The sequence below is a fragment of the Dermochelys coriacea genome, chromosome 2 (genome assembly GCF_009764565.3).
Source record: "Dermochelys coriacea isolate rDerCor1 chromosome 2, rDerCor1.pri.v4, whole genome shotgun sequence".
Lineage (NCBI taxonomy): Eukaryota > Metazoa > Chordata > Testudines > Dermochelyidae > Dermochelys > Dermochelys coriacea.
The window spans coordinates 232,012,697-232,035,364 of record NC_050069.1 but is presented as its reverse complement, the minus strand read 5'-3'; the positions used below and the strand labels follow the sequence as shown (position 1 = coordinate 232,035,364).

The 22,668-nt window shown below is 40.7% G+C and overlaps 1 protein-coding gene across 9 annotated transcripts in view; it reads right to left on the bottom strand.

The window, feature by feature from the left end:
- Positions 1-22,668, bottom strand: part of CACNB2 (calcium voltage-gated channel auxiliary subunit beta 2) — a 425,865-nt gene that overhangs the window by 6,000 nt on the left and 397,197 nt on the right. For 8 of the 9 annotated variants that reach the window (XM_038391140.2, XM_038391138.2, XM_038391141.2 and 5 more), the window contains 3 exons: positions 10,541-10,692; positions 9,408-9,503; positions 339-524 (listed from right to left, as the gene is read on the bottom strand). In XM_038391140.2, coding sequence (XP_038247068.1) covers positions 339-524; positions 9,408-9,503; positions 10,541-10,692 — 434 coding nt within the window. Of the gene's footprint in view, positions 1-332; positions 525-9,407; positions 9,504-10,540; positions 10,693-22,668 lie in introns of those variants that run through there. The other variant, XM_043509401.1, reaches the window with a different exon arrangement.

The following is a 22,668-nucleotide window of genomic DNA, read 5'->3' as shown; positions in this document are numbered from 1 at the left end:
GAGGAAATTCCACTTCCCACCACCATACATTTCAGCCAGGCCCTTTCACCCTTTGGAATCCAAAGATGTCTTGCAAATCAGCAAGTAAGGAAACAAATGCTAGTGTGAATACAATGAAGACCACAAGAAAAGTGTCTGTCTTCAAGAATTTACATTATAAAGAGCAAATGATTTTTCTTAAGTGCAGAGCTCTTCTGCTCTATCAATTTCTGGCTCCCAGTGAAACACATTTAGCAACTTCTGTTATCAGAATTCACACTGTGTGCCCTGGCAAGTCTCCCTCCCTTTGCAGAAATGAATGGCGGTGAGACAAAAGAGAGAGAGAGAGGAAACTATACCTGTAAATTTATGTTTGGACCTGGGCTGATAGGAAGAGTGGCTGTTGCAAGTGTGCGAGTGAGGAGCTGGTTGGGAGGATTGTTGCAAGGAGGATGGGTGGCCTTCCAATAGGCTTCCAGATAGTCAGCCAGGTGCTCACAGGCATCTTCAAGCTGGTTCTCATCCAGAATTACATCAAACATTTCCTGTGAAGGAGACATTTTAGTGAGAACAGCCACCTTTGGAGCCAATATAAAACCACAGAAGGTACTGATGATAGACCACATTAGAAAATACTTTTACTATTGCACCACATATAAACCAGATTCATAATATTCATATCCTGACAGAACTTTAAAAATAAAAACCAAAAAAAAAAACCCCAATTGATTTAAAAGTAATCTGTATGTAATAGTGAGATTATACTTTCCATAGCAAGCCTGAATGATCGACACTTGGAAAGATATATGTAACGTGGGAAGGCAGAATTGGTATTGTAAATATATTTTAAAACTCAAATATAGAAACAGAAGTTAAACAGTAGAAGAACTTTTTAATTGTTGGACTAAAGAGATAATGGAACAAGCTACCAAAGAACATTTTGGAATCCCTATACCTAGTGATACTTCAGACAAAGCTAGACAAAATTGATAACAATAATAGACAAAACAAATAATACTTAGCAGTTATGTGGTGACTGTCGTCTTTAAAAAGATATTAACTAACTCATTCTTAATTTACCACTATATCCCATTCCCACTTAAAACCTATGGAATGACTTCTATCGGCTTCAGTTGCAGTTGGATGGGCCCCGTATAGACTCTAAGCTCTTTGAGGCAGGGACCTTGTCTTTGTATGTGCCTGTACAGTGCCTAGCAAACTCTTGATATTATGGTATAGTGATGCATCTGCAAAGCAGGGGACTAGAACTTCCATCAGCTCTTCCCAGTTGTATATCCCCTTCCTCTTGACTAAGCAAGGACTACAGTTCCCATCAGTCCCCTGCCCATGGCACTTCTCCTTCCGGAGGCCAGGTAAGGGAAAAGATCCTGAATCAGGAAGTGGCGAGACTATTTTGGGAGTGGGAGCCACATGGCAGCAGGGAGCTGGAGAGAAACCCCAGGAACTGTGGACAGAGCCACATGTGGAACAAGCTGTGACTGCCCATATCACAGCTGGGTAAAGATCTGTGTGGGACTTACGGGGGAGCAGAAGTAGCAGCTGGGCTGAGAGCCAGCATGAAGGATCCCCAATGAGAGACACTAACTGAGCTTGCCTGCAATCCTGCAAATGCTTACTTGCTTGAATAGAGACTGGACTAGAGAGGGCACTCCAAGCACTAAGCCTGAAAAGTCCTAACTCTTAAATGGACTGCCCCAGAGACCCAAACAGGAACTGCTATTGCTCACTCTGAACTGCAGCTGTTTAAGTTTCTCTATCTAGGGTATTTGCGACCTTTCCAATTCCCTGCTAGCTCTAGTAAAAACCTCTCTCTTAGCCACGTGTCTGAACATTTCATGGGATTCACCAGGGGTAGCGCCTACAAGGCTTTTAACTGCTGAAGCAGCTACGTTGCTTGCCTCTGGGACACAATACACTGGGTGCACTACTGGCGCTATAGGCACGCTAGGGATCTGGGGTACAGAGTAAACCCAACAATAAAGTTTTTTCATAATAATGATCCTCACAACATTCGTGGGAGTAAATAGAAAATTTGCTGAAAAATGCATTTCTTAGGTCACTAACTAGTCACAAATTCGGGTCGAATTTGGTAAATAGTTCAAGCCAAACCAAAATTGTGAAAAAATAAATTAAAAATTTGGAACAGTTTATTTACGCCATTTCAAAATGGTTCATTTTGATTTTTCATTTTGAAAATTAGCTTTATATATATATATATATATATATATATATATATATATACAAAGGTGAAAAAAAATGAACGTTACTTAGTTGTAACTGGAGTTCTTTGAGTTGGCTCTGGATACTCACACCTATGGATATTGTTCCACCTTGTGATGTGTAATGGTAGAATCTTCTCCAAGCAGTGTCCGCTTAGAGGCTTGCACGCCCCCTCCTACTCCTCCCCTCAGCGTCTCCCAACATATGGAAGGCAAGTGCGGGGGAGGCACAGAGCCCACTCCAACCTCAGTTCCTTCCACTGCCAACCCAGAGAAAGGAATTAAAAGACTCTGAGAAAGAAGTGAAGGAGGGCAGGAAGTGTAAATATGCAGAGCTATCTTGAAGAACTCTGGTTACAAGTAACATTTCTTCTTTGAGTGGCTCTGCATAGTTCCACCTATGGATAGTTTAATAAGCAGTGCAGCAAATAACCTGGAGGAGAGAACAGAATCCTAACTGAATAGAGATGGAAGCATCAATCTATCAAATCGTGCATCAGCCCTTGAAGCCAAATCAAGAGCATACTATTTTAGCAAAAGTGTGCACTGAACTCCAGGTTATAGCCCTACAAGTCTCAGTAGCAGTGACTTGCTTAATGCAAGCAAAAGATGCTGCCAAAGATCTAGTGAAATGAGACTGTACCATTGTAGGCACTGGGATGTCTGTAACATGTACTATTCAACAATACTTTGTTTAATCCATTTAGAAATAGTCTGGGAAGAAACAGCATGACCCCTACGATTTTTAGTACAAGAGATTAATAATGTAGATTTTTAAAAACTTTTAATTCTATTTAAAAATATGCAAGAGCATCTAAAGAGTGTAAAAAGATTCACCTTTATTTATATGTGGCCTTGGAAAAAATACTAGCAAATTAATTGTCTGATTGATGTGAAATTCATAAACTATTTCTGGCAAATACCTGGGACCAGGTCTAAGAATCACCTCACTTTTGTGAAAAGGCATAAGTGCTAGTTTAGCCGTCAAGGTATTAATTTAATTAACTCACCCTTCTGGCTGGCATTATGGCAGTAATGAATACCATCTTAACAGATAAATAATACGAAGAACACTCAGCCAAGGGTTCAAAAGGTTGCTTCATGTGTGTAGATAAACCACATTACGTTCCCAAGGCGGGACAGGATTCCCTCAAAGGGGGAGATATGTTAGATAATCCAACAGAGAGGAAAAGTTTAGGAAATTTTCTAAAGGCCTTTGTACTATCCAGGTAAAAGGCTTGGGCTCTCCTAACGTCTAGCATGTGCACTATAGCCTCCCCATTATCACGGTGAGACTTGGGGTAAAAGGAAGGTGAATCAGTTGGTTTATGTGAAAAGACAAGGTCACCTTGGGAATGAATATCAGGTAAGGGCTGAGAATAACCTTGTCCCAAAAACATATTGTATAAGGAGTGTGTACTATTAGTGCCGCTAGTTCCTCTATTCTTCTCGCTGAATTGATTGCCCCCAGCAAGTCTGTCTTCATAGACAGGTATGTGAGCATACAAGCAGCCATGGGTTCAAAGGGCGGCCTAGTCAGGCTCTTTAGTACTAAGTTTAGGTCACATGCTGGGATGGAATGTCTAGGTTGGGGGAAAAGTTTTACTATACCTTGAGCAACTGCTTTGTGGTTGGGTGTGAGAGCACTGAGTAACCCTCTTTTGTTGATGGAAGGGTGCTATGGTCACTAGGTGAACTTTGAGTGAACTGAGAAATAGTCCTGATTTCTTGAGAGTCAGTATATAATCTAGGATCTTTGGGAGAGTAGCAGATGCCAGATAAATCTATCTGGAATTCACCAAACCTGAAACCTGGTCCACTTTTGCAGGTAAGTACAACAGGAAGTTGATTTTTTACTGTGTAGTAACACTTCCTGTACCTCCACAGAGCAGGATCTTTCTGTGTGCTGGAACCATGAAGGAGCCAGGCCTTGAGTCGGAGTACCCACAGGTTGGGATGGAGAGTGTGTCCTTCGTTTTGCGAGAGGAGATAGGGAATGGGTTGGTGAGAGATCAGCAGGCACGACACGAGTTGTTACAGATAAGAATACCATGCCTGTGTCAGCCAGGAGGGAGCAATCAGTAAAATATTTGTTCTTTCTCTTTTTATTTTTAATGGGACTTTCGATAGTAGAGGGAATGGGGAAAGGCATAGAGAAGGTCCTTTTCCCACGGAATAAGGAGAGCATCTCCTAAGGAGTGTTATCCTATTCCTGCTGTGAAGCAGTAATGTGGTCATTTCTTGTTCAAGTAAGTGGTAAAGAGTCAGTTTCCCCCACCATCTGAATATGTCATGTAGTACTGCTGAGTTACCTCCCATTTGTGGTCTTGTGGGAACTTGTGGCTGAGCCTGTCCGCCATCATGTTTTGTACTCCTGGAAGGCTGCTGCTATTATGACACTGTACAAAATGTACCAGTTCCAGTTTAGTGCTTCTGCACAAAGGGAGGGTGATCTGGTGCCTTCCTGGTGATTTATGTAGTACATGCATGCTATGTTGTCTGTCAAGATCCTGTGTGCGTGCCCTTGATTAGTGGAAGGAAGTGGGTGCAGCATTCCTGATCAGTCTGAGTTTGAGGAGGTTGATGTGAAGAGACATCTCCATGGATGACCTCTCAACCTTTGTCGTAAGATTGTTGAGATGTACGTCTCACCTTTGAGTGATGCCTTGGAGGTGAGAAGTATGAATGGAGAAGTTTGCGAGAAGAGGATTCCCATGCAGACATTTGCTGGGTCTTTCCACCAGTCCAGGATGAATTAGACTTTGGTAGACAATGACAGAGGTTTGTCTAGTCTGAATTTTTCAGCCTGTAGACTGAGCTGAACCACATCTGAAGGCACCTCATATGAAGTCTGGCATGAGATATCACAGACGTGCCTGCAGCCGTATGCCCCAGCAGTTGGAGGCAGTGTCTGGCTGATATTTGATGACTGGTTTGTACTGCTTCTATGAGTGTCGCCAATGTGTGTGGAACCTGTGCTGTGGCAGGAGCGCCCTTCCCTGTAACAAGTTGAGATCAGCTCCTATGAACATTAGGTGCTGGACAGAGGTGAACGTCAATATTTGGACACTGATCTGTAAGCCCAGCTCCGTGAACAAGTCTACTGAGTTTAGATGACCCAGAGCGCCTTGTTGGAGGTGCAGGCTCTCAGGAGACAATCATCCAGGTAGGAGTAGATCATAATCCCCTGGGAGCCTAAGTGAGCTGCCACTATTGAGAGGACCTTGGAGCTGATGAGAGCCCAACGGGGAGCACTTTGTTTTGGTAATGGCCCGAGGTAAACCTGAGGAATTGTCTGTGGGAAAGTAGGAGCAATATGTGGAAATAGGCTTCCTGTAGGTTGAGGGCCGAGAATCAATCTCCTTTTTCCAAAGATGGAATAATTGCGGCTAGTGTGACCATCTTGAATTTTTGAGCTTTGACACATTTGTTCAGTGTTCTGAAGTCTGGTATGGGTCTCCAACCTCCTTTCTTCTTGGGTATCAGGAAATAATGAGAGTAGAAACCTTTACCTCATAGGTGCTAAAATACAGGCTCTATGGCTCCTAGACAGAGGAGGTGATCTATTTCTTGTCGTAATAAGCTCTTGGGAAGCTCACGAAAGCTTTATGCTCAAATAAATTTGTTAGTCTCTAAGGTGCCACAAGTACTCCTTTCCTCTTGGGAAGAGAGTCTCTGAAGAGGGACAGGGAAGGGTATTGGTTGGGGAGGGGGGAAAGGAAGTGAAGTGGATGGAGTACCCATTGCTGATGATTTCCAGAACCCATTGGTCAGATGTTATTTGTTTCCAGTTGTTGTGGAACGGTACCCAAATGGATGTGATGGGTTGGTCAGCTGCAGTTAGTGTTGAAGGGAGTGGTCTGTCGGTGTTCCAACCAAGATGTCAAAACTGATGTTTTGAGGTGGATGATTGTGAAGTGGAAGACGAGGGACCTGATGATTTATGCTTGGAAAATCTGGATTTTTTCCTTTGAGGCTCAAAATAGCGTTGAGTTGGAAAATGTGGTGTGTGGGATTTATGCTGAGGTTGCAACTAAATTTTGGTTTTTGTCCAAGGTGTATAAACTCCTAATGACCAGAGAGCGGGCATGGAATCTTTAAGCATATGGAGGGATGCGTCAGTCTTCTTGACAAACAATTTGCCTTCAAAGGGAAGGTCTTCTGCTGTAGTCTGTACTTCCTTAGGGAAGCCAGATAGGTGCATCCAGGACACTTGCTGCATAACCACTGCTGTAGAGATGCACTGGGCTGTTGTGTTGGCTGCATCGAGTGCTGATTAGAGTGCTGTCTTGGCCACCAGATGTCTTTCACTAATAATGGTCCCAAACTGTTCATAGTGTGACTCCAGGAGCTGATCAATAAACGCATTAACTGGCATAATTGATGTAGTCATATTTTGCTGTCAGAGCTTGATAGTTTGCAATTCTGAATTTCAGTGTGGTGGATGAATAGGCCTTTTATTCCAAAGAGGTCGAGGAGCTTCCAATCCCTATCACAAGGGGTGGACTTCACCTGGTACAGGCAACCTCAGGAGTTTACTGCACCACAGTGTGATGGATGAATAGGCCTTTATTCCAAAGAGGTCGAGGAGCTTCCAATCCCTATCACAAGGGGTGGACTTCACCTGGTACAGGCAACCTCAGGAGTTTACTGCATCCACAATGGAATTGGTGGGGGAATGGGAAAAATAAATTTCATATCCTTAGCTGGGACATAATATTTCGTATTGGCCCATTTGCAGGTAGGCATGACAGATGCCAGGGTTTGCCATACAAACTTGACTGGATCTAGAAGGGCCTCATTGATGGGGAGGGCTATTCTGGAGGAAGAGGAGGACTGCGAGATGTCCAGGAGTTTATGATGGGTGTCATTTAACTCCTCAAAAGGTATCTGCAATGTATCTGCTACCCTTTTAGCTAGATCTTGAAATAGCCTAATGTCATCAGGTAAGGATGGCAGAGGGAGCATCACTGCCTCATCTAGAGAGGAGGAAGAGATGTTGGTCTGTGGTGTGACTTCCTCCTCAAATCCACCCTCCTGGTCCTCCATGATCTCCTCTGGAAGTTCAGAGGCTCTGGACACCATGGCTGAGGGAGAGCACCTCAAAGCTCACGGTGGGCTGTGCTAGAAGTTCAGAAGGCCTGGAGTCTGTTCATCACCCAGAGATCCCAGTAGAGCCAGTGGGGCAGTAAAAGGGGTCCTGGTGGTGGTGCCCATGGTTGGCCATACCACGGTGGTTGAGGAGCAGATGGAGGGTATGACTGAGGAGGCCCAGATTGGTAGTGGGCACTATAGGGAATATGAGAGGAGTGATGGGAGTTGACCTCGTCCTGTTCGCTATCTGATTCTCCATTTGATAATGGAGGTGCATGACTTGGTACCAGTGGAGATTCCCATGTCCAAAATAAACTTGGTACTGGAACTCTTGGTACTAAGCAAGGGAGACTCTTGTGTGTCAGATACCATGAGATCTTTAGATCTGGGGATGGCTGAAGAGCTGCCTCAGGAGGAGTTTTAAAGTTCTCGGTCCTTTCGAGACCTGGACTTCAGCTGTCGGCAGAAACCACACTTCTGGAAAATGTGGCTTTCCGCAAGGCAACAGATGCAGCCAAAATGTTTATCCACTACAGGGATGGCCTCCTTACAATAGAGGCAATTTTTAAAGCCCGGTGAACCGGGCATACCCTGTCCTGGGGCAAATCCCAGACAAAGAGGGAAAACTAAAAAAAAAAAAAAAAAAAAAATCCCCAAAGGAAGAGAAAATAAAGAAAGCCCTACAACTAAGAAAGGGATTAACTAACTATTGAAGTGCTAAGAGAGATATAATGATCTGATGAATGGACTGCTAATAGTTCCGTTTCTAGCCAGGGGTTGTTGAGAAGGAATTTAGGGGCGTTCACTCACACAGCATTGGTTAGCCTCATGGCAGAGCACGAGTGGGAGGCCTTCACCGTTGCAGACGGAAAGCATCAGAGATGGACTGACTGTCTCTTCCTGCTCTCAAATAGAAGATGCAATTCTTTCTGTTGAACTTTGTAGCAAACAGGTCCACATCTAGTTGACCCCAAATGGAAAAGAGGCTCTGAGTCAACTGATCCTTCGTGTACCATTCATTCGAGAACTATACCTATTGAGACTATCTGGAATCATGCTGTTCTCTCCTGTTAAATGCAGGGCCACTGGGTAATTATCATGGTAAGTACATCAGTCCCATAATCTGATTGCCTCTGCACACAGCTGAGTGGAGTGAGCACTCCTATTTGTTGATGTATTGTCTGTCACTGCTTCCTGTGTATGTGAATGAGGAATGATCTGAGGGCCAGATGAATGGCTCTTAACTCCAACACACACACATTTTATATATATATAATATATTGCAGATGGATGCTTTCTGTCTGCATCGGTGAGGGGCCCTTCTATATGCTTTTCCCCCTTTCCATTGATTCAGAAAGTGGGGAGGAAGAATGGTCAGGACAGGGCAAGGATAATTCTAATTATATATATCTATATATCTATATCTCTCTCACACACATCTGAGTCATCTTTACAGTCAAGTTCATATGCATGCCCTTCTCTTGAGTAGCCCAATGATCTTGACCTGTAAAGTGGACTCAGATGTATCCCCCCAACCACTGTTTGATGTAACTGAAATTATCCTCACCGACGGCGAAGTGGGATTGAATATATTCAGCCCTGAGCCTCTCCTACACTCTGAACCCCTCATCTCCAACCCCACCACATGAATTTTGTTATGTACAGCAATATGAAGGTGATGTGTCACACATCACCTTGATATTGGCACACACGACAAAATTCATTCCAAACATGTGTGGGAAAAATTAGAGGGAACTTGCCAGAGGCAACTTTTGGTCATAAACCAAAACAGTTCAGTTTTGGATCAATAACCTATAAAGAGTTACTGAAGTAATTTAGTTCCTCAGCTATGGATCGTGTAAAAATATTGGTGGCTCAATACGTATATATCTCCAGGATTAATCATATTGGTGAAAAAAATATATTGCAGAGATCTCAAATGGAGTTTTGTGCAAAAACAAGTGAAATATGAACGAACAGTGGCAAGCCAACACAGTGTTACACAAGTAACCTATTACTTGGAAACAAAGGACAGACTAGACCCTTTGAACACGAGTCACTTCCCACATCAGTAATGCATCAACAGTAACTCACTGGAGGACATTGAGCCAGTTTATCAGCTGCCACCATTTGAACATTAAGGTGTTTAGCCTGAGATTTCCCTCGAGATTTTATTAGCCTCTGTAAAACCTGTGGAAAATAAGACAGTTAAAATACATAGTGGGTGGGAAAAGAAAGAATTCAGAAGCAAGAAGTAGTCAGATAGTGGGAATAGGATCAAACCGTTCCATTCAATGGGAGATTTGCCAGGGACTTGATTGTTAGCAGGACTAGGCCCTATGTATTTGTGTACTCTTCAAAAAAGTAACTCTCTTGTTGTATAATTTTTAACATATCAAATAATGTCTCCTTCACTGGCTTTAAGAGCCTTTCTGCCTTGCCTTTTAGGCCCTGCACAACCTTGCTTCTGCCTACCTCTCTACTCTCATTCTCTTTATTTCCTTTCTCTCTCTTTTTCTGCCCAAGTTGAACTAACTGACACCTTCTGGTCCTCCTATTCTCATGTGTGCCTTCTTCCATGTAACCATTTTTACAGAGACTCTTGAGAATGCTCTTCCAGACCCACTTTACCAGGCCTCTACTTTCTCCTTCCAAAGTCTCTTCAGGATGTACTTGTTCCAAGAAGACTATAAATGTAGACATCCCCACACAGTGAAATGATGATAAATTAAATGACTGAACATCTTAAGAATAAACTGAACAAAAATTACAGAACTAAATACTGTGTGTGCTGAACTATACTGACCAGTTGTCCTGCTGCTCAGAACATCTCCTCCCTTATCTTCATTTCTATGCTGTCTATTTGGATTATAAAGTTTTTGGGACAAGGACCTTAGCTCATATTTCTGCAAAGCTTTTAACAAACTGTTGACACTCTGTAAAGCAATATTACATAAATAATAATAAACAAGAGAACTGTTTCCCTTAGTTCTAACTTAAGTAACCATTAGAACTATCTCTCTGTTGCAAAAAGTGATTTTGTAACCCACTGATTGAGATGATATCCTTTTAATGGTATCTTCCCATCCAAAGGGAAATAATTCAAAAGTGCAATTCATTGATCTTCAGTGACATCCAGTTTAGAACCCTGTGTCTCTTTGTACCTGTGGCACAGGTCTCAAAGAATGAGTGGACTGAAACAGAATTAAGCGCAGTAAGATAGTTACCTTGGGAGAAGAAATCTTTACATATACTATAATGGGAGCCAGAGAGGTTTTACTTAGTTGAGCTGGATGATTAATGGTATCAGCATCAAGTACTACCAGCTGCAATGTCCTTGCTAATTCAAATATCCGTTCAATTTCACTCTGAACTTCAGCTGCAGATAAGTAGAAAATTAGAGTTATGAAAATATTTAACAGAAATTAATTCTAACAAATGTAAAAATGAGGTAGACTGGCATGCAGCTCCCACAACATATGAGTAGATTGGCAGGAGCTGTTAATTGTTAATGTCACTGGCATTCTACTGAAGCAAACATATCTTTAGCAAGAACATTCCGCCTACAGTTTATGTTCTCTGAAGGTCGTGCTCTTTACCAGTCTCACCTTCATGCTTTTGTATACTACTAATATGCAGAAACATTTTTAACACCTTCTTATAAGATTGAATCCATGTGTGTATAGCAAAGAGGTGTATGCAGCATTATGATCTCCTGTTTGAAATATGAATCCCTCAATTTTACTACAGTAACTCAGTAGATTCCTTATTTGTAAGTTATTGCAGCACAGACTCTAATTATACTTAATGACCATAATTTTCAAACCTGAGTGCCTGAAGCTACACAATTAAATTTATAGTGAGGCACCTGGAAGAGACCTGTTTTTCATAAGGTACTAAGCACCCATAATTTCTATTTGCTTCAATGTATGTTATCAATGCTTACCATCTCTCAAAATTGGGCCCTATATGTAATATGGCACTAGGTCTGAAAATGGTCAATATTTGTAAAGTACTTTGAAAACAAAAAATTCAAAATAATGCTAATAATCCTCCCAATAATCCTTGAGGTAGTTAAGGATTATTATCAGAGCTGGTCAGAAAAAAATATGACAAAACAGTTTTTCATTGGAATTTGTCGATTCATCAAAATCAGAACATTCCATGGAAATAGTTTATTTCAATGCAATTCCTGCAAAAACAAGCAGGTTTCCGACAGAAACCTGACTGGTTTCTTGCCAGTTCACCCATATGCAGGCTTCTGGGGACCAAGGGCTTCACAGGTCCATGATTCCAAGGCAGCCCTTAGGAGGGCTGCTCCAGAGCTGGGCCTCCATCCCTTTTCATGGAGAATTTCAAATTTTTTTGAAAAAAAACCCCCAAATTTCAAAATAGTGAAATCTTCTAAGATAACTTTTCTCTGCCAAATTCTAATTATTATCCCTATTACACAGACAGGGAAACTGAGTCAGAGATTAAATGATTTGCTTAACCTACAGATGAAGTCAATGTTGGAGCCAAGATCAAATCTCAAATGGGAATGGGATTCTAGTTCTGTGCTCATTCCACACCACTATTTAAGATAACTAACTAGAATAAGGTAAATCCAAAAGGGTAAGAAACTAGTGGATGCTGACATGCACACAAAGGGACTATCCAAACACTAAAACATAGTGTTATGTTATCAATTTTGTGTTAGCCTTTTGAGCAGGGTTAGCAGCATGAGTTGTCACTAAATGCTTTGGGAAATGTAGCCAGCCTGCATGGGCTAGGAATGCACACATTCCTCTACTTGGATAATTCTGTAGTGAATGACATTACTTTGGAGGGTGACAAAAGATGCATCCGATGAAGTGAGCTGTAGCTCACGAAAGCTTATGCTCAAATAAATTTGTTAGTCTCTATGGTGCCACAAGTACTCTTTTTCTTTTTGCGAATACAGACTAACATGGCTGCTACTCTGAAAAAAGATCAATGTGTCACTGTTAGAGTCACTAGGGTTCATAAGTTACCCAAAATCCCAATTTGTTTCCAGCAGCCAACCAAAGTACATAATACCCCAGCTAATCACTGCTCTGTTAAAGCCTTTCTATCCAAGGAGAAGATCCAAGACTTCACTCGTCATGCCGAAAGGTAAAGCGTGAGGCAGCAGGTAACAGCTCAGATCATACCACACTTGGTGGTTCTTAAGACTGTAACTAGCAGTAGTTACAGTGTCCTGGCATGTCTCACATCAGAGAACTTTAGAAGACCGTGAGCCCTAAGCTACACTAGCGAAACGTTTGCCAGTATAGCTATACCACCAAACCCTCCTAGTATAGAACAGCTTATGCCAGCAACAAAGTGCTTTTGCCAGTATAGCTTATACACATTCCCTAAACAAAATAAGCCATACTAACAAAATGTTTTTTGCTGATAAAACTGCAGCTACACTAGGGATATTGCCAGTATAGAAATATCTTTAAAAAATATTACTAACCAACATTGTTATACAGTACTAGCAAAAATTTAAGCATTGAAAGATCACCGTTAGGCCTCCTGGCCTAGTGCCCATGAAGGCACCATCTTAATTTAGGAATCGATTTCCAACACACCTATCCAAATCATAGTGACCTGGTCTCCCAAAAAGTTGACCATTTGAACTGGGACCATCAGACCACAATGTTTTAAATCAACAAACAAGGAGGCACCAGATGATGCTTCCTATGTCAGGAGGCCCTGCAAATGTAAGCAATACTATGCAATACTAATGCTATACCTGCCATTACTGATTGCCAAGTATCTAGCAGGAAAGGTGAACACAACTGCAGATAGAGTGACTTAATCTGTGGTGGACCAGCATGAATAGCCTCTGGATCAGAGAGTGGGGAACTGGGATCTTCCTCCAGTTGGGGACATCAGAGGTGCATCTCTGTCACCCTTTGGAACAAGAAGCTTTCAGCTCAAAGCATTAAGAATGAGCGAGACATTTACCATGAACTGAAGAGACTCAGTATGCCTTGCCATCAGTATTTCTAGAGCTGCAGTCCTGACAAAGCACAGGAGGAAGAGGCTTTTACCTGCCTCATGCTGGCCCAGAGAGGTATGGCTATCAATTCAGCTGCAGATGACAAAGCTGATCCCGTCAGGCTGAATGTCTAGTCTCAGATTCTTATTCAGAGTCAAGGCACCTTGTTTCATCCCAGCCCAGGAGCTCTCTCCCTAATAGCATGGCTCCTGACAGCACAGAGATCCGTAGGTATGGTGTTAATGAGCAAGTGGCTTGCATCCTCCTGACTTTTCAAAAACCATCTATCCAAAGGACTTGCATTGCCAAGTAGAAGAGGTTAGCAGCCTAGTGCAAAAAGACCCAAGTGGGCCTTTTTAATTCCCGCACAAAAACTCTTTGGCTACTTTCTGTGCCTGACTGAATCTAATTTGATAATTTACTCCATTCAGGCTAATTTGCCACCTATTCTGGCCCATCATGAACTAGTCAAGTAAAATGCTTCTGCCTGCCTCACCTCATGCTCATGTGGGAGCTTTGGAAATCCCTCCTGATATCATGAGACATTAATGTGGGTCCTGACTAAAGATGATGAAAACTCTACTCATTACCCACGAGTTCAGTGCTTAATTTGTGCCAGGGCTTGCCAGGGCTGAGCCCCCAGAACTTCTAGGTTTGGCAGTTCATAGCCCCAGCACCTCAGGCTTGTCACGTCAGTTATGAAAGTAAAAAATTGCTTAAGCCCCAGCATCTCTTTCATTATAAATTAAGTACTGCATGATTGGATGTTTCTTACACAGAATTTCATTTTCCTGGTGGCAGCAACTTCAGCTCAGAGTGAATACGCCTCAGGCTCTACTGACTGATCCACCTTATACCAAGTTTGATATGGAAATGGTGATGCTCCAAACACATCAAGGATTCCACTCCAAGATGGTGAGAGAGTTCTACCTTAACAAGCCTATTATCCTGTCATCACGTTTTCCTAGGGAGGCCCTTCTCTACATTGCTCATGTTACAAGGTCTGGTAGGTAGGGGAAGTGAAGGGAGTTACCTAAAGCAGTCTAAAGGCCTTAGAAAATCCATCAAAACTTTTTGTTTTGTAACTTATTCACTACATACCAGTATTTCTAAGAGGGCCAGGACTAAATCACTGCTGGATTGCATTTTTAATTGCTATCACCTCGTTGGCCATGTGAAGGTATATTTGATCAGAAGCAGGCAGCCTCCACTGCCTATCTCAGAAATTTTTCCCTTACATTTCTACAAGGCAGCCACATAGTCCTCACTCTGTATGCTCACACAGTTAGAATGTTTTGCTTTAGCTTTTAGGAGTGAAACTAATGTTGATCTGCATGATGTAGAACAGTTTTCCAAGACTCCCCAGTCCTCCATTTCTTCCTTTGGGAATGTGTATTTAAATTGGCCAATTTTATTTGAATCTTTTCCCTTTGCTCTCATCTTTTAGGTTATCTGTGTAGAACTGGAATTAATTTGCAAACCTGATGCCATCAAATTAGGCCTGAATAAAGACTGAGAGTGGCTGGCTCACTACAAAAAATAATTTCCCCTCTGTTGATATTCACCCCTTCTTGTCAACTGTTGGGAATGGGCCACATCCACCCTAACTGAATTGGCCTCGTTAGCACTGACCCCCCACTTGGTAAGGCAACTCCCATCTTTTCATGTGCTGTATTTATACCTGCTTACTGTATTTTTCACTCAATGCATCTGATGAAGTGGATTATAGACCACAAAAGCTTATGCCCAAATACATTTGTTAGTCTCTAAAGTGCCACAAGGAGTCCTCGTTGTTTTTGCTGATACAGACTAACATGGCTACCCCTCTGAAATCTGGAATCTGAGATTGTAATGGTGTATCTTTCCCAACCGTTATTTAAATAAAAGTCCTCTCTTCTTGGCTGACCATGGTTTTATTGTTATTCCCTGTTTCAGCTTTATTCTCTCTCAAGAAGGGAAAATTACTGAGTTGCAATTCTCCTTCTATGAAGGATTCTTGTAAATTACTGAGATGTAATTCTGTTTCCAACAGGATGTTCATCCATCTTCCCTCATCCTTCCCCACCAAAGACTCCAAGTGCAGCAGATAAGCCCAAAAGGTGGTGTATGTCTGCCAAAAGGGAGAGATATTTTGCTCTTAGGACTTGCTTACTATTGCCATTAGCAAGCAAAATACTTCAGGAACTACAGGACTCCCACATGTCTTAGGTTAGAGATCTGAGACCCAGAAGAGAAAATACTGTCAGAGTAGTATCTTAAAAAAAAAAAAAGCAGAATTATAGGTCAGTAATTTTCCCTTCCATGAAAATCAAGTGTTAATAAAATGTCTCTACTGATGTACTGAGAAACCATGGCAGCAAAGTTATAAAAATGAACTCACATAAATTGTATTAGCTACTCAAAATGGGATGTATAAATAAAGCTCAAGCTACCATGAGTTTCACCATGATGAACATGTAGCCCAGCTATTACAACACTCAAAAACATAAATAAATCATATAAGACAAAAACAAAAGTTGTCAATCAAATGCTAAAGAAAATAAATAAGACTTATATTTTGCCCTGAAATCTGATAAATATTGTCTGTAGAGGGCCACCAAAGGGGAGCAAATTTCAAAGATGGGAGCCCTCAAACACCATCTCCGCACGCAGTGGAGATCAACTCCTAGAACTGATGCCACAAGTCTCTCAATCAATTCTGACCATTTAGGCAGAATGTACAGTTAGACTGTCTCTTCAACAATCCCAGAACATTCACACCAACTACACCCTACAGTTAATAGGCATCCAGTGCACAGCTCTGAGCACCCTGAGCAAGTGGCTTGCTCCAGTCTGGACGTTCCAAGTGGACTTCAAGTAGAATTTAAATAGAATCTATTACAACAGTTTACCTTGGAGTGGGCAAAGGCCCAATGATCACTGCAGAACAGGATAGTCCTTCACTTCTCTAGTAACTCAACAAATTAATCAAAGTAAAATTTGTGGTCTCCTGTGCAAAGCTGCAGTAGAAGAGCTTTGTTTGAGAGAACTACACAGATGTTGGGGTGGGAAAATGGAATCCTCCTTCAAACGTTTGGAACAGATGCAGAGCATTTCAGTGGTAACTAGTACAGCCCACGATCTTTAACAGCAACCGGGAGCTGCTAAATCCAACATACATGAGTGTTGTAGTTCAGCTGATGCATGGAATTCATCTGTTCATGGCTATATGTTTATCAGCAACACCAAAAAAGTGATAAAACAACAAAATTGTGAAATAATTACTACCAAATATAGTACAGCTCAAGGGCTGTTGAACAAGTGAAAAAGCACCATATAGGAGACAAAATCAACCTGACCTGAAACCCTCAAACTAGCTGAAGAGTCATATGCTAATTCCAGACCCCCCAAAAATACTTCTTGGTGTCAACCAGCATGTTCAGAAAGAATTATAAGAAATTGCTACTTGCACCTGCCAATATATTAGACTTTTTGTATGACATATATTTCTATTCTTTTCAAGATTCCATCAGAATCAGATTTCATCAACTTTTGAAATATGAAAAGGGCCAGTGTCCTAAAAGAAAAATTTACAAGCACTCTCAAAAGGCCGAACTATTAAGTGAAGGCCACATGACCTTGAGAACAGCATAATCAATATGTCTGAAAGGAATCACATTGACTTTAGCGCTAGAATAATGGAAACTTCATTTGCCACCACATGCCATCTTCTTAAAAATTATTTCAAAGAGTGAAGATATCAAAGATTTTCTGACATCCACTTCATTCTTAACTCAAACTGTTTCAAAAACAAAGGTTTCAAAGCAGGTTTCTGATTATGAGAAAAGCAATCACACAGTGGAATGAAGTTAAGGCTTCCATAGGTACTTAGTAAATAATGATGCTCAAAAGGGAAAATGCTTCAACAAGATAGTAGGCTAGGACCCTGGCTAGTGCAAATTGGTTTAGCCCCTTTGTCTGCATGAAGAATTATACCATTGAGGATCTGACCAGTGTCCTTGGAGCTAGAATGATCTCTCCCAAAAGAGAAATTAAATTAGTCTTGGAAGTCCACAAAGGAAATTTCTGAAATCATAACATTTTGGAAACAAGACCTGAGGCTTTGCTGATTTAATAATCTGAACATGATGGCTGCTGTTTTTTTACGAGTGTGGGTACTCTGTAACTCTTGATAACACTTGGGCCAAAATTTTCAGGTGAGTATTGACAACTAGACACCTAAGTATAGATGTCTATGAAATTGGCATTCTTTTCAGAGGTTCTGTGCTTCCACAGCTTCCACTGAAGCCAATGGGTCTGCATTTGCTCAACACCTCTGAACATCAGGCCAGTTATTTATGTGTCTAAAATAGATTTAAATTCCTGTGTTTAAGAATCCATATCTGAAAATTTTGGCCCTAGCTTTTAACTAAGGGATTTCAAAGCCACATTATGTGAGGTTATGTGCTTGTGCATATAGCCTTAACTCCAGCATGAGAGACTTTTGTCTCTCTTTTTATTTAACAAGCTTTACCTCTACTTCAAAAAAGGTAATCAAAACCTTTGAGCCATTTTTTTATATATTGACACAAAGTAGAAAATCCAGTAAAAGTAAAATCCATCCAGAAAAAAAAGGAATTATTAAAGACAGTTTAAATGTATAGGCTCAGATATGGAGGAGGGGTACAAAGGTAACCACTGCATTCCTGTAAGTCTGAATAAGTCCTTGAAGTCTGCACTAAATTAGTCAGGCTGCTAACAGCCCCAAGAGGCCAATACAGCTGCCAAGAGTATTTTGGGGATGTAAGGTAGTTCCAGTAATGCCACCTACACTTGCACTATGAACGGGGGTTGACACAGAAGTTGCTACACTGGCACTATGTTTCAGGAGGATCCTTCTGTGGATGGCAAGAGCAGCTTTCAGGCTCCTCTGGAAAGGGAGTGGGCATAAAGGGTACGTCTACACAGTAGCTGGGAGGTGTAAGTCCCAGCTCGGGTAGACTTACATGCATTAGCTTGGCTCAAGCTATTATGCTAAAAATAAAGGTGTGGCCACGGTGGAAAGGGAGGCTGCTCAGGTTCGCTTCCTAAATACAATCTCACCCAACCACTGGGTATGTATCAGGCAGCTAGCTTGAGCAGCTGTGGCCACACTGCTATTTGTAGAGTGCTAATTCCAGCAGAGCTAGCATGTGTATGTCTACCTGAGCAGAGAATTAACTACCCAGCTATAGTGTAAACATGCCCTGAGTGATCTTACCACTGTGCAGGATCTGGGCCATGAATACTGAATTACAAACCTAAAGCTGTTTTGTTTAGATGAAGCAAAGTATTTTGATTTTCAGCAAAACACTAAGGATGGCATGTGTTTCCAAGAATTAACCGATGACAGGACGGAATAGGGTCTACTTGACTGTACTGGTGTGTGACATTTAAATGTCAATTTACACTAACCAACCATAAATCATTCAACATCCAAATACCAGACTCTATTTGACCTTTCTCTTGCAACCATTTATTTATATTTTCTGACTTACTAACTGTTGACATATTTTTAACTATTATCATTTTCATCTTTGCTGATATTAATATACCCTCTTTTAGAAGCATCAGGTCTTTAAGTTACTATCCTAACTTCATCAGTTATACAATCAAATCAGCCCTATTTTTCTCGAAAAAAACAGACAGCCACTGATCTTACGAATGCTATTTATACTGCAGAGAAAAACAGTATGAACAGTCTCATAATTTATGCACAAGCATAACTGTCATGTTAGAATGAGTCAGTAACAACTCATACAAGTGATTTTTTACAATAATATTTTTTCAATTGACTAAGAAAAGAGAGGAGATACTGGAAGCCTGATTCTGTTCTCACACAGGTTTGACACCGTGTAACCACACTGACTTCAAACAAGTTACTCCTGATTTACAACAGTATAACAGAGAGAATCAAGGCACTGGTTTCTAATGAATTATGAAAAAAAATAAAAGTTAGCATTCTATGGGGAAAGACCACAATCAAACTAGGCCTAGCCTAAGAGTGTGTCTTAGAAAAAAGGTTGCTGCACCAAAATGGTAGAATCATAGATTTTAAGGTCAGAAGGGACCATTATGATCATCTAGTCTGACCTCCTACACAACGCAGACCACAGAACTCTCACCCACCCAACTCCCTGTAACAAACCCCTAACTTATGTCTGAGCTATTGAAGTCCTCAGTTCGTGGTTTAAGACTGGAAGGTGCAGAGAATCCTCCAGCAAGTGACCCGTGCCCCACGCTGCAGAGGAAGGTGAAAAACCCCCAGGGCCTCTGCCAGTCTGCCCTGGAGGAAAATTCCTTCCCGACCCCAAATATGGCGATCAGCTAAACCCTGAGCATGTGGGCAAGACTCACCAGCCAGACACCCAGGAAAGAATTTTCTGTAGTAATTCAGATCCCACCTCATCTAACCTCCATCACAGGCCATTGGGCATATCTACCCTTATTAGTCAAGATCAAATTAATTGCCAAATTAGCCTATCCCATCATATCATCTCCTCCATAACTTATCAAGCTTAGTCTTGAAGCCAGATAGGTCTTTAGCATTTATTGAGAAGAGTAGCGACCTATACAGGAAAAAAGGGGAGGGATGACCATTTTGTTCAACATGTGTACAGACTAAACAGCAAACCAGTTTAAGAGACAGTAAATTTTACTAAGATTGTCCTATTACAAGGTAACTATAAATCAACTCCTGTTTATATCAAATAACTTCTGCCACAGAAATTCAACCACCATAATTGGTGTAACATCAGAGAATACAAGGAGTTCAGTGAACAATATGTATTAATCACCAGTAAATATTCATTTAAAAATGGTAAGTTGCCCAAGGACATACCTACCTTTCCCCCTTTGTTTTTTTTTAAACAAAATAACAAGAATCCACTTTGGATGAGACTTCCTAGTTTGAACCCAAGTGAATGTTAATAGTGTGGTTTAGCAAATCCTGGAAACAATGGATTAATATAGAAACATGGACACCCAAAATTAGGCTCAGAAATCCATATCTAGGCACCTAAATAAGTGGTTACTTATTTTCTGTAAATAGTCATGAATTTGAAAATACTTGTACCATATCATTACAGTATTTAAGTGGCTAAAACACAAACTTTATTGTTTAAATACAATAATCAAGCATGTTACCGAGAAGCAGTAAGGAAAGCGAAGACATTTTTGTAAATTATTCATTACAGGCCAGATGGTGATATCCTTACTCACCTCCCGTTATACCTTATTCCACAAACAGTCCCACTGAGTGAGGTTCAACATGAGTAAAGGTAGCAGAATCTGGCTCTAAAACAATTAAACTGAAAGCTTGTCCAGCTATATAGTGTAACTACTGCAGTGGGCATTTAGAAAGATGTAATGTAATGCATATGTTGTTATAGTCATGTATGTATTTTTCCAACTGGCCAAATAGGAATATTCATAATTGTAAAACTTTGATCTGATTTTCCTTCAAGTGTAGCTTGATACATAGATCTCACTGAAACCTAAAATATATAACTTAAATTAAAAAAAATTTGATTTGTTGTTTTAAAATTACTGATGTTTAAAATAAAAAGGTATGGTACCACCATACCTCTTTTAGGTGTAAAAAGATTGCTACATGAATATAGACTTGACCTCTGGTACTAACAGAAAGTTGGGTGATATGATGCTGCCTGGTATCTGTAATTTACTGAACTGGGGAAATTTATTCTTGTTCAACCGCCTCCCCTTTTTCTTGGAAAAAAAACCCCATGAAATTATGTTCAAAATAATGATGTTATTAAATCTGTAGAGTTAAATACTCAAAAGTCAGAATATGGGTGAGTTAGGGTTCAACACACAACTTTAATGTGTGCACACAAGTAACAGTTATACACAGATCCTGATCCTGAGCTGTTCTTGGTGCAGCTTAATGGGAGACTTGAGTATTCTGATGTTGAGTGGGGGCTAGAAATGTAGAGATCCCAGGCCTCAGAGATCTCTAAGCTATCCCGCCTCTCCAGGGGTGTGGCCAGGGTTTTGTTATACCTCAGCAATTGCTGGCTGCCAAACTGGCTCCTTGGGAAAACTGCTACAGATAAGAGCATTCTTCTGGCTTAAGGCAGCCCCAGGATTGGGAAAGTGCCCTCAAAATCTGAGTTATGTGAGAGTTCCTTGGCTACTACTTAGGGTCTGGCCAGTATCTTCAAAAAGTCTTAATTTAAAAGGAGATGTCAAGGTATTTTCCTACCTTTAAAGCCATGTTTTTTTCTCTGGACTATAAGAAAACTTTGGTAGCTTGAAACCAAAATATATTTTCTGTCTCAAGTCTGGTCTACATTAGAGAATTAGGTCAGCTTAACTATGCCACTCAGGGATGTGAAAAATCCACACCACTGAGTGGCATAGTTAAGCTGACCTAAGTCCCCATGTAGACAGCACTAGGTTGAGAAATGTTTTCTGTTCATCTAGTTACTGCTTCTCGCCAACAGGAGAATCCTTCATGTTGGTATAGGCAGTGTCTACACTGGAGCCCTACAATGGTGCAACTGCAGCTATGCTGCTGTAGTGTTTTGAGTATAGACAAGCCCTAAATCCTGTTTCCCAGTCCCTATTACATGCACTCAATAGCTTTGTGACTGTGTTTGACATCCAACATTCCTTTTTCATTTTGGTTTACATTTATTTTAAGAGCAGTGAAGTATTTATTTTGGAACAGAAACCATATAAAGAGGTCATAATTAAATTATTAAACACATTGAATACCACACTAACATCTTATTCCAATAGCATAATTGCAAAGAATTTAATGGATACGACTGTTCAAATCATTCTGTTGGCTTTGCATATAGATTAAAAAAAATGACTAACTATCCATAACAGTTTCATTTTATGCTTCTATAAGCATTTATGTTTCACGCTTTAGAATACTATCTACAGGATACTAGCAAAATACCAAGAAATTCTATAAAGTTCCTAGGGTCAAATTTTCAAAGTTAGGCACTTAAATTATATATGCAAATTGTGTGCATATAACCATAGGCAGGCTGTTACAAATCAGATAAATGGGTTTACAATCATATATACGATCAATTAATCATATTCAGAACTCTATTTTCACATGAACATTCTCTGGTTTGAACTAGTGTATGCAGATCTTGTACTACAATTTAGGACACCTACATTTGAAAATCTAACCCTTATAGTTCACTTGTCACCCTCCACTTTATTTTTAACATTTTAAAATAAATAAAGAAAATGACATCTCCAAGAAAAATATCAGTGCATAATACAGCTAAGACTTCTGTATATCATTATAAAACCAGTTATTGGAAACAGACAGTGGCTTGTGAGGCA